Source organism: Aphelocoma coerulescens, chromosome 5 (genome assembly GCF_041296385.1).
Source record: "Aphelocoma coerulescens isolate FSJ_1873_10779 chromosome 5, UR_Acoe_1.0, whole genome shotgun sequence".
Classification (NCBI taxonomy): domain Eukaryota; kingdom Metazoa; phylum Chordata; class Aves; order Passeriformes; family Corvidae; genus Aphelocoma; species Aphelocoma coerulescens.
Genome location: NC_091019.1, coordinates 42,167,069 through 42,180,329, shown reverse-complemented (window position 1 = coordinate 42,180,329; position 13,261 = coordinate 42,167,069). Strand labels below are relative to the sequence as shown.

General features: G+C 40.1%; 1 protein-coding gene across 3 annotated transcripts in view; it reads right to left on the bottom strand.

Moving 5' to 3' along the window:
* Positions 1–13,261, bottom strand: part of PRORP (protein only RNase P catalytic subunit) — a 41,400-nt gene that overhangs the window by 22,508 nt on the left and 5,631 nt on the right. For all 3 annotated transcript variants that reach the window (XM_069017810.1, XM_069017809.1, XM_069017808.1), the window contains exons 4-5: positions 12,253–12,385; positions 1,146–1,253 (exon numbers count right to left, since the gene is read on the bottom strand). In XM_069017810.1, the coding sequence (XP_068873911.1) occupies positions 1,146–1,253; positions 12,253–12,385 (241 nt within the window). The remainder of the gene's footprint in view (positions 1–1,145; positions 1,254–12,252; positions 12,386–13,261) is intronic.

Sequence of the window (13,261 nt, the reverse complement as noted above, 5' to 3'; positions counted from 1 at the left end):
GGCATGCAGCTATCCTGAGGAAGGACATTCCTTTCTCCTCCTCATCTTTGGCAGCACAGATCTGTCTTTCTAGATCCTAAAACAATGTGATCCTACGTTCTGCCCAGAATCCTTCTCAGATCATCAAAACTTCTTCCCTGATCCTACCCAAATAACTTGTGAACTTTTTTTCTATTTTTGTACTAAGTAAAGTAGCCTCTTTGTGAGACAGTATCTCATGAAACTACACTGCCACTCAGAAACATCTTTTAGGGAGGTTTATCTAACCTCCCTAGCTCACTTTTATCTACATATATGAGAGTATACACTACTTCCTAACAATAGCTTTTAGGTAATTCTTAGAACAAAAATGCATTTCTTGTAATTACTACAAGTGAATTTCTTCTTTCATTATCAAGCTCATTTATAAATTCAGTTTAATTTCAAGAGTGTGAAAATTTAAATTCTGGCTTTGGAATACACGTGAGCAGCTCTTTTGCTACTCCTAATTTAAAGCAAATATTTGATTGACAAAAATCTCCAAATAACCTTAAGCAATTCTTAGTGAAATGCTACATGTGAGTATCAAGAATTCTCAAACATAGGTATTGACAGAAGAGCAGGATTTTTCTTCTACACATCATGAAACAAAAAGAATTGAAGCCAGTTTGAGCTGCCCTTGTCAAACAGGACTCAAGTCTCAAGGCAATAGGAAGTGAAATAATGTTTAAATGTATACAGGATGTGGTTTGAACTAAGTAAGGGGTTATCTTAATGACAGCTTTTACCAGCATAACTATATTAGACTAAATTTTCTACACAGCAGATTTACCCTGTTCCCCCAAATCCCTATTACTATGAAAACTCACACAATCACACAGTGTTTGTGTAATAATGTTATTATTGAGACCTTAGCTGTTACTATAAACATTGAATACAGGATGAAATGTATGACATTTTACAGCTAATATAGGCAAATATATAAGAAGAAGCATCTCCCCACTAATAATTTTTAATTTGTGAAACCTAGGTAACTCTTTGAACTTCATTGTAACATGCTACAAAGTATTTGCTCATTTTCTCTAGAGGATAACTAATAATGAGGCACTCACTGTTTTACAATCAGTATACACAAAACACTTAATGAATATTTAACCAGCACTTACATTTTCACACTGCATCTTTCTGGATTTTATGTGGGAAACATTGAGTCCATCAATAACAATATCAAACGGAAGTCGATTTTCCACAAATGTTTGAAAGGCCTCAAATTCCTGAAATAAATAAATAAATAAACACAGGGGAGTAATACATTGAGTTTAACAGAAAGAAATTCCATTCTGTTTCTATTAAAAAAGGAAACAAAGCCCAAATGTCTCACTTTTCCTTTGCTGGTTACACTTCACATCATTACTTGCTTATTTCCTAAAACAACCACACCAAAAAACCCCACCCCAGCTTTTAAACCGTAAGTCCATCACTGGATACATTCGATAAAATCATTACAACCAAAAATTACATTACAACTGAAAACCAAAACTTTACAGTCATCCAGATTTTCAGAATTACAATCTGAACTGTACACTTCTATAAAGATACATGCTATAGTCATTGTCACACAGCAGCTGCTAAACAAAGCAACTTTACAAACCAGTAGACACTTTCACTACTACTAGCTCTTAACATATCCAAATGTAAAACAGTCATCATACTTAGGTTCTATGGAAGAATTATGACATCTCTGAATGCCATTCAGTATTTAAATAAACATTCATTTAGAAAGACAGTACTCCATTTGTGAGAAACACGTGGTTTTAAGGCTAAAACAATCAACTTTCTTACTAGGTCAGAAATGTAATGCACTGATTGAGCAGAACAGCAGCATCCATCCAGTTTTTCCATCAGAAGGAAACCACAACTGCTTTAGGTTTGAGAGTCCATAAGAGGAGAACAGACTACAAAGCTATAATAAAATCTTCAGGAATTTCTCCCTTGATTTTTGAGGAAAGATTTAGTAGTTTTTTTGCAGACACTTGCATAAGATTTCTACTTTTTGCTTCTGACTGTTCTTAATAAGCACAAGAACTCTGCACTATCTGGATGGGCAGTGACCTAGTTGCATAAATTACCTTTCTAGTAACAAATAAGATTTATTTATCACTGACAGAGCTTTCAAAGTCCAGGCTATAAATTAACTTTCACAGGAACTCAAAACAATTAATATTTCATGCCTTCTGCAAAGGATTCAAGAAGTACTCTTCTAATCTTGCCTTCTTCCACGCAGCAATATGGCAACATATGTCTACATAAAAAACACTGCCTCAGCACCCAAAACCACATACAGCATATACAAGTCTTCCGTGGAGAAAAAAATGAAAGAAAGAATTCATTTTTCCAGAAACTACAATGCTGTCAGGCAGTAACAAACGATCACCAACTTCAAATTTAGTTGGAATGCTTATAACAAATTATACTAGGAAAAGGGTTATTTGTATTAAGAGTACAAACCAAGCAAGGTAAGATGCCTCACTCAGCTGTTAAAATTTCAGGAATAATTTCCAGGTGAACAGAGGTGTACCAGTCAAAGCACAGTGATAAGAATACAGACAACACAGGGCTCAGCCTAGCACCTAGGAATCAATCACCTTTTATGTGATCTTTCATTTCTCCATTGCTTAAATAAATGTTACTATTGATATAAAAAGCTGGCCAAGGAAATTGTCACCTAAACCAAAAATAAATTGTTGGCACTTGTGAAGTATTTTCCCCAGCCCTGTGCCCTAATCTCAACGTATTTTCTACAGATGAATAAACATTCTCATTGCCATCTGACAGGGACACCAAGACACAGAAGGAAGTCACTAGGAAAGGCAGTGGCAGGAATGGCAGGTAGAAACAAGTGCAAAGCCAAACAACATGGATTCCTGACTTCTGGGCGTACACCATCCATGGACCTCTGCATGGTTCCAAATCCGGCGAGTCATCCCTGCAATACTGGATGGCTGTCTGAAATGTGGGAGAGATGAAAAGAAGCAAAATACACGCAGCCCAAGTGAAGGTAAGATAGAAAAGCTCTGAGACAAAGATGAGTGAAAATAGAGAAGACAAAGTGGAAGCAGGTGAAACACGTGGTAAATACTCCAAGAGAGCATTATTTTCTCAATGCCAACAAATGGCAATATTATTTGAAGTAACATAGTTATAGTCAAGCAGACATTTTTTAGAAGCAAGCTGTACAAGTAACCATGTCTTTACAGGCTCAGTTCAATACAAAAAAAGCACTTCGCAGAGAATTTTTCAAGCTTTATTTTATTTCAAGGAACAATAGTTATAGAGCAGTTCCTGAAAAGGTGGTTTTCCCTGATGGGCAGAGTAGACTGTTTTGTTCAGGGAATACTACAGCATGAGTTGGGGAAGCAGCAGAGGGGTTCAGTGGGTCTGCACTCTGCCCACTCTGCTTGGATCCCTCTCCTCTCCCAGAAGGGCAGATGGTGCAAGGCTGTCAGAAGGGTCCTGCTGAGAGGCACCAGGATAGGCTCAGCACTCCTCAGAAAGCCATCTCCTGGCTCTCTGGGATTTTCTTCTGGAGCTGGGGAGATGCTGCAGCTTTTTCAGTGTCATTCCTTTGGCCACTCCACCTTTCCCCACCATTTCCTCCTGCCCATATCTCCTAATATTCTCAACAGATGCCTGACAGACAGTATGCCCTGCCAGCCTCCCAGATCAGCTTAATCGTTGTGCATCTTTATGAGTAAGCTGTGCAAAACAGGGAGCAAAGGTTTGCTGGTGGCAAGGAGACTTATCCATGCAGGGAGATGAGGAGTTAATAGCAAAGTGCAGAAGACAAATGGCCAACTTTAATTCATGTCACCAAACACAGAAGACTCCAATAAAAAGCCTCAGACAGACTAAAAATCCCAAGGGACAGTTCATTTTCTCCTCACCACCCATACTTCCCAAGCAACACACGAGAGTGTGCTCTCTCCTTTTCCAGAAAAAAAAACCCATTAAGAATGACAGAGAAGGTCTCCTCCCATGAGAGACAGTTTTTGAGCTGCCGTATTTCTTATCCTGTCTGGACACAGGGAAGGAAAAGGGCAAACCCTGGAAATAAGCAGCAGGCTACCTCATCCAGAAATAACACAAACACCCAAAGACTTACACTGTAGGAGTGTACTGGGTCTGGCTGAGCTGGAGTTAACGTTCCCCATAGCAGCCCTCACGGTGCTGTGGGATGCACTGGTAGCTACAAAGGTGTTGCTAACACACCAGTGTTTTGGCTACTGCTGAGCAGTGCTCCTACATTAAGGCTGTGTCTCCAACATTTCCCCTCACCAGTAGGCTAGTGGTGGACAGAATCTTGGGAGGGCACATAACCAAGACAGCTGACTCAACCTGACCAAAGGGATATCCCATCCATATGACACCTCCTCAGAACAACATCTAAGAGAAAGAAGAGGGCAAGGGGAGGGCATTTGTTATTATGACCTTTGTTTTCTGGAGCAACTGCTATGCATAGTGATGCTCTACTTCCCACGGAGTGGCTGGACATCACCTGCCAATGGGAAGTAGAGAATAAATATTTTATTTTTCTTTGCTTCTGCATGCAGCCTTTGCTTTTCTTTAATAAACCGTCTCTATCCTGATTCACAAGGGTTTTTCCATCTCATTTTCTCCCCCTACTGGCCTTGTCCTGTGGAGAGGAGTGATAGAGCAGCTTGGTGGTCAGCTGGTGTCCAACCAAGACCAACCCACTAAAAAAAGAGAGAAAGGAGACAATTCAAAGGATGTTGATCTTTTAAAGACTGGGATTTGTCTGGATTTTATGCAGATCTTATTTCAGCCACAGTGGTAAACAGATGATTCATCCACAGTTCCCTAAAGATATCCCCCATTAGCTAACTGTTAGAAGAAATTAAAGGCTTTCTTTCTAAGCAGTAAATGAAGTAGAGCACAGCTGCAGTTAGGTTACAACTAATCAAGAGAATCCAAACATGATGGCCATCAATGCAGTACAAGGATGATGTGAAGGTTACAGAATCACAGAATATGCTGAGCTGAAAGGGACCCACAAGGATCATTGAGTCCAACTCTTGGCCCTGCACAGGACCATCCCCAAGAGCCACGTTGGTTTAGGCAAAAAAAAAGCAAGCTATTCACAAAGGCTTACCCTTCCAAATGGAGACTGCAATGTGATCTACATGTACCCCTGCGTATGCCACAGGAGCACTTACATGGAAACATCCTGCTCAACAAGACAAAGGGCACTTCTGATTAACTCCTTCAATAAGCCAACAAGTAGCAAATCACATCTCTCTCTTTCTCCCTGCCCCCCTCCCCCCCCCCCCCCCCCATCCTCCAGGTAAGAGCACCAAAACAAACACAGCTAATCTTACACTAATTTCTAACTTGTTCTGACTGGGTTCATCTCACAAAGTTTTTAAGGAAAAATCCATTTTCCCAGCCTCAAAAACATGACTCAAACTGAAGGAACTAAACTAAAACCACATTTTGTATTGCTTATTGACGTGACCCTCTTAAGACTCCGGTCATGCAGAGAAGTACTGCAATACAGCAGGGCTGTTACCTCACTGCAGGACTTCCCCCCACACACACGCACAGCACAGCACAGTGCTCACAGTGGCTCCAGTGATATCCTGTTTCACACCATGAACAAAAGAAAAGGGGATTTTAAAAAACCCACCTGATTTCATTCATTGCCTTACAGGGAAAACGGAGGAAGGCCAACTATGCAACCTTCAAAAATGATTCACTGCACCTTCTATTAAAAAAATCTTTTCTTCACAAACGGATACACACTGACTAAATCAATTTGAAAGAAAAAGCCAGCTATAACCAAACCCATGATGGAATTTACATTGATGTAAAGAATTTAAGAGTTTTAAAATAATTTATTGTTTAATCACTAGGGTGTGGGTGGCTCAAGTCCATTCATATCTTGGCAAAAGCACGAAGAGTTGCATTTTTTTTGTATTTCACATCAGCTGGATGGCTCATGCACTATTTCACCATCATTTTATACTGGTATGTTCTGGTGCTGCCCCAGAAAAGGGTGTTTCTACCTTCTCCCTTTCCTCAGCCATTCATTCCTGGCTTTGTTCCCTCACCTACCTATGCACACATGTTAGCACATGGAGAAAGACTCAAGTGGATGAACTGAGCCCATACAACAGTTTTAGTCTGCACCAGTCCCCCTGCTGAGGTTACAACACAGAAAACTGTCCTAGCATGAAAATGCAGCCAGGATATGGAATGAGACTGGTAACAGCTGAGACTATTGGGATCACCTTTTCCCATAGGTAGCCCTGACCATGCTAACTAAGTTATGAAACTACCAACATTCTATGAAATGTAACTCCCAGTGTGGAATATTACAGAAAAGCAAGAGAGGTTGGTTTTATAAAAAGAACTATAGGAATTTTTGTTTGAAAAAGCAAGCAAGAAAAAAAGACTAGTTTTGCTACCTTAAATAATTCATTTAAAGGGTATTTTTTAAAGTAAGTGTACCCTCAGACTTCAAAAGTCTAGTTTGCACTGTGAAAAGTATTTGAAATAGCAGTAGTAATAAATATGAACATAGTAATTTTTGGTAAGAGAATACTATTTCTGTAAATACATCTATAGCTTTATAGAACAGAAATATATGTTTTTCTTCCCATACTAGTGCACTTACAGATTACAAGCTTAAAAACCACAACAAAAATGAGTGAAGGAATTCATTACTAGCATTTACAGACACTATGTTAAACATGGTAACATAAATAAATATTTCAAAACAAAGAAAATATAGCTAAACAAGCATGTCTTTTGGCAAGTGCAATGAGAGTAATACACATGAGTATTTTGAAATAATTTTAATGTCTGTAACAGTTCTAAGTGTTAAGAATAAAAAAAAACGATATTAAAACCTATTCAAATCACTGCAGAAAAGGCTGTTTGTCACTTCCTCTAAACAATAAAGTTTTTGCTCACTTCAGGAATGGTGGAGAGATACTAGTTAAATTAAAAAATGCAAAACTACAATATTCAATGTGTGTTTTTTCCAGAAGTAGTCACAATAGTTTAAGCTTTGTACAACAGAAGCAGTGCTTCTCCTCTTGTTAAATGACAATATCCTCAAGTGCAAGGAAAGAGCAAATTCTAATTAACCAAATATTATACTGCACTTAATTATAATTTAACTACCCCTATTATCAAACAGGGTGTATTCCAGTATCACAAGAGCAGCCTTCAGAGAAGTGAAAACATTCAATTTTTAACAGTTTCATAAAATACAATGTTATGGGGGTTGCTTTGTTTTCAGCAATGTTTCCTGGTATCAGAAAAAAAACACAGGAATGAACACTAAGTGTGAGAAATAAAATTCAGCTGTCAAACTGAAATCCATCCAGTTCTTTTTTTTAAGGTGCCTTGGTGGAGCACTCTTAAATCTAGTTGCTATGCCTGAAGGGTTTGAATACTTCCCCTACAGTTTCAAAGCTTGGAAATCCCCTCCAAACCCTTCTAAACAGGAAGGCTTTTCTCGGTATTATGTATGGTATCTCTATGTAGCCTGGATGGCACACAATTTGTTTGGCCTGTTACATGCATCTCTGAGTTTACAAATAATCCCAGAATCAGGAACTCCTGTGGCTGTAGCCTTCAGAGGCATGGCCATGAACAGGAAGGTGCTTGCAGGCACCCTGGCTGCGATGTGTGCCGTGCTGCCCATGCACAGCCTCTGTCCGCAGCGGGCACGGCTGGCACAGGACTCAGCTAACCCACATGAGAATAATGCAGAGGAGGTAAATGGCACACGTATCCTGGGCTGTGGCACATACTGTGCACACAGTATCAGCTGTTTGCTTGGAAGCGCTTTTCTCCTCGTAGCCCGATCTTCCAAGGAGACACAGCAGCCTAAGTGAATTAACTAGCCTTCCTGAGCTCAAGCAAAGAAGCCATGACATCCAAGATGGACAGCCATAATCACCCAGGCATCTCAGGGCAAGTAAGAGTAGCTCACCTTGCAAACAGCTAAAGTGCAGGCAATTTAGCTGACTTTGATACAAGTTGAGAGTCAACGAAGCAGGTAGAAAAATGAGATCACAGTGGAAGTTGAGAGTCAAGGCACCACCAGGTGGGGTTAGAGCAGAATGTGTCAGACAGAGGCTTCTTAAACATTGGAGTACATAGAGGCTTTGGAAGTAATTAATTACTCCATTCAGAACAGGACTGACATGTACCCAAAGCCCCCTTTGGGTCACTTAGCCTTTGGGGCAAATCATGGAGTTGGAAGGAGAGCCAAAGCTTTACAGAAAAAAAAAATGTATCAATCTAAAAGGTAAGAGTTAGAACTCTACCTTCAAGGTTCCTTGGAAAAAGTACCGCCTCATTCAGCTGCAAAAAGAACACTAACATGAATGGGCTACTTCCTCTTTGTCCTCCCCTTATGTTCTAGAAGAATATGTAAAATCCCTACTTAGTCCAGATCTAGTGTGGAAACTCACATCCCATCCACAAGCCCATCTCTTCCTGCCTTCTTGACAGCACATAAACGTCTCCAATGAGCTTCCTTCCCACTGCACAACAGTCCTTTCAGGCTTATCAGAGGTATGTAGGAGCCACAAAGGGAACGAAATTACAGCATTTGCGTAAACACCCAGGAGCAGCTGCGACATGAAAGTCATCACAGCAAAAGTTGATTCTGTGTCTCAGCACACCAATTATAGCCTCTCAGGCTCAATGGCATAGCTCCCAATTAAATGCAGCCAGAGTAAACAAGCATCTGACTGAAAATATCACATAGAAATTTGCTATGGAAGGTGACAGTCTTATTGTAACTGTTTTCTTTCTATGGCAGCCTGCAAGGTTACAGCTCGCTGTATGAGATCATCATCTGACAGCCTAACAGACCTTCCAGAAGTTATGCATAAGGATCTGAATTGCTGCCTACTTTTAATGTGTAACATTTCCTTATCACAGATAATCATAGTTCATGCAAGCTATCTTTTTAACATATTTGTAAACAGTGTTCACTACCATTCTGATGTATAAACCCATGTTGTTTGATTTTCTTTCCTAAAACTAATTACAAAAAAGGTTTCTTTTTTTTAATCACAGCACAACAAACCGCTTTTGGGGGATCCTCAATAAACCAAGTCTTTGTTCCTAATTTTCTACTCTGATCACATTTATTCTTAAGTGACAGAAATAAAATAAAGCAACAATGCTGTTGCAAAAGTAAGACAAAAGACTGTTCCTCAATGAAGAAAAAAAGACCAAATGCATTACACATTCAATTTGAAACACTGTTGGAAAAAAAACCTAAGAACTCAAAACAAACTGTTTCCCTGATTAATCATTTCATTGGAAGAAATACAGATGCACTAAAGAAAACTAGTTAGGAGAGAAGAAGGAATACAAAGCTAAAGTTTCCCACTTGAATTACGGCTACTACAAAAAAAGTGACTGACTGGAAAATGAAATCCCCCCCCGCCTTCTCAGATACATTTGCTTACATCCTTATTTCAGTGTCATCACCTAGCTCCCCTCTGGAAGCCCCTGGCTGCAGAAGAAGTCACACAGTCTGACATACCTAAAATGGGCAGTGTATTTTCATCACCACATGTCTGCTTTCACAGCACAAGGGCAATTAAAAAGTCCCAAATTTATTTCTGGAAACATCTGATACATCATGACACTGTTTTGCCACTACCCCCACATCCATGCTCAAAATTCACTGAGGAAGCAGGCTTTAAGCTGTACTAATAACAGTAAACTCACCAAGTTCATCTCCATTCAGGGACTGCCTGCTGATATAGAACTGGAACAAGATCAGTTTTAAACTAGTAAGTAGATGGCCCCAGAGTGATAACTGATGCAATTTCAGCTATCACACAAACTAACAGAGTCTACTGACATCAAAATTTAATGTAGTGTATTGAGTCTTTGTTTCATTAGATTGTATTCAATTAATCAATCAGGTTCTCACACAGGGGTAACATAATTTCTACTACTGTTCAGATTGTGTGTGAAGGTCCTGTTACCCAGAACTCCCTTCCTAAATCTCCCCACCTTCAACTGGTACTGCCAATCTAGCCCTGTCTACTTGACACATTTGAAATTTTCAAGCCATACAGCATTTGATAAAACACAGCCTTTTGTTTATTTTATGATATTATAGAACACCTGTACCTATTAAATACTTAAAATTACTGCTACATTTTAAAGGATAATTTTTTCTCCTGTACAATTCACAGCTAGATCAGATCAAAAGTCCTGAACCAAAAATAAAATCTGTGTGGAAATTAGATGTCTGCACAATAGGCTGCACATATTACAAACACCCCAAGATTAATTATTTAAAGTTTCTGTAACTGATAAGCATGTTTAATGTCTGTGCCTGCAGAAAGCCTGAAGAATTAAACCTGGTGTCCTCTTCTATATTTTCAAAGCTGGTGAAGAACTGAGGTGCCAGCTGCAGCAAATCCCAAATCAATACTCAAAGATAAAGCAATCCTGCCCCGAGATGTGGTGTGGGCTCCATCTAGTGGGGCTCAGCTTTGTTCCACATCACTACCACCAAATCTGTTATCTCCACACAAAATGTGTCAGAAATAGAATCATAGAACCATTACGGTTGGAAAAAACCTCCAAAATCATCGAGTCCAACCTGTGACTGATCACCACCTTGTCAACTAGGCCATAGCACTCAGTGCACTATCCAGTCATTTCTTGAACACCTCCAGGGATGGTGACTCTACCACCTCCCTAGGCAACCCATTACATGTTTTACCACCCTTTCAGTCAAGAAATTCTTCCTAACATCCAACTTCAACCTCCCCTGGCACAGCTTGATGTTATGTCCTCTTACCCTGTTGCCAGTTGCCTGGGAGAAGGGACTGTCCTCCTCTTGGCTGCAGCCTCCTTTCAGGTACTTGTAGAGACCAGTAAGGTCTCCCCCGAGTCTCCTTTTCTCCAGGCTGAACAACCCCATATGACTCACTCTTCAGACCCTTCACCAGCTCTGTTGTCCTTCTCTGGACAACAGCATCTCAATGTCCTCCTTACAGTGAGGGACCCAGAACTGGACGCAGGATTAGAGATATGGCCTCACCAGTGCTGAGCACAGAGGGACAATCACTGCCCTGGTCCTGCTGGCCACACTATTTCTGATACAGGCCAGGATGCCACTGGCCTTCCTGGGCACACCCTGGATTATGTCCAGCTGCTGTGAAGCAGCACCCCCCACGTCCTTTTCTGCCGGGCAGCTTTCCAGCCACTCTGGCCCCAGCTTGTAGCACTGTCTGGGGTTGTTGTGACAAAAGTCCAGGATTTTGCCTCATTGAACCTCATAGAGTTGGCCTTGACCTACTGATCCAGTCTATCCAGATCCATCTGCAGAGCCTTCCTACCTTCCAGCTCATAAACACTCCCAACCCAACTTGGTGTTGTCTGTGAACTTGTTGAGGGTGCACTCGATCCCCTTCATCCAGATCATCAACAAAGGTATTAAACAGGACTGGCCCCAACACTGTGCCCTGGGGAACCCCCCTGGTCACTGGCTGCCAACTGGATATAGCTCCTTTCACCACTGCTCTCTGGGCCTGGCCATCTAGCCAGGTTTTCACCCAGTGGAGAGCATATCTGTCCAAGCCATGGGCTACCAGCTTCCCCAGGAGAATGCTGTGAGGCAATGTCAAAAGCTTTACTGAAGTCACAGAACTGCAATATACTATAGTGTCTGGAAATTGTGGCCTCTCATAAGTTTACCATGACCTTTGAAAAGCTAATGTATACTGTAATTATAAATATGAAAGTGTATCTTTAAAACTGAGGAGTACTTGATTGGTTGGTGGGCTGTGAAAGGTGACAGAACAAAACTATAATTGGTTCTTTTACTTTTTTGCAAGCTCAAAATACTAGACATCTTATTTTGTTCTATTTACTGGGTTTTATTCCATATTTAAAATTTAGCTTTTGGAGGATTAAAATATTTTAATTTTTTAACATTAAAACCCCCACACTTTAATTATGTCAGCATTCATTAATACCTGGCTGAAGATACAAGAACAAATAAAATATGAAAGATGCTGAGATTTAGACCTGAATTATAAACACAACTGAAAAAGACACATAGGATACTTCATGGCATATCTAACGGCCCATCAATGTTTAAAACAAAGAAAAAAATTTGTAGTGTTTTTGAAGTGTCTGAACATTACTTGTATATTACCCTTCTAGCCAATGAACCTGGCAGTGTGCAAGACCTACCTGTGGACTTGTCTTTCTAAAAGTGTCGGTTCCATGTATCACATCCCTTATTATTCTCTCGCTGAGATTACTGTACTCCTCTTCGGTGAGGTTACTATCCTCCAGCTGATGGTTGCAAACTGGGCATTGTCCACTGCAATAATAGTGAAACAAGAAAATAAAAGGAAAAAGGCTTTTAAATAAGAAACTCCTTAAATATTACTAACTTATTAACAAGCACAATTCTTTACAAGAACCCCAACAGAGTACAATCATCAGAAAATCAGCTGTACTCTCTCTGTGATGCATCCAAACCCTACTAAAGTCACTAGAATTATTTTTATGTGGTTTAGTGGGATCAGCACCAAAAATTTAATTCTAGTGACATCTGAAGACTTAGCAGTAAAACTCTGCAGGAAAGCAAGGGGGAAAACAGAATATTTAATTCCTCAGCATTTATTTATACCTTGAGAGATAGGAGTTCTATCCTAAGCATTACCACAAATCCCCACATCTCAAACATTCAAAAGTTTCCCTACTAGACAGGAAAGTTATTAAGGACACACAGAGCCCTGATGTCAATGTGGGAAGGTGAGGCTGTTGCACTGGCCTGAACAGAATATATGAAACAGCTGTAGACATGTTAGTTGAAGCTAGCAGGCGCATCACAGAGCCTTGATCTAGCTATAAATCCATTCCAAAGTGTTACAACAAGAAAATGCACCAGTGAAATGCTCAACTGTTTTGCCAATGACTGCTCCTAACAAAAAAAGCTAAGCTATATGTGCCTGGTTTATCAAGGTTTAGAATAACCAAACCTGCCACAGGTATAGGAATAACCCTGCCCAAAAGAATAAGAAAAAATAAAAAAAACCCAAGGAAAGCAAGAAAAGGTAACATAAATCTGTTGTACAGCTGGAAAAGCAAATAGTGAGCAACACTGACTTACTTGTGCCACTTGTCTTTCACTACCAGACTTCCCCTTAATTCTAGGCTGTTTGCGCAGATCCCTCCAAGGTGGTCACAGAGA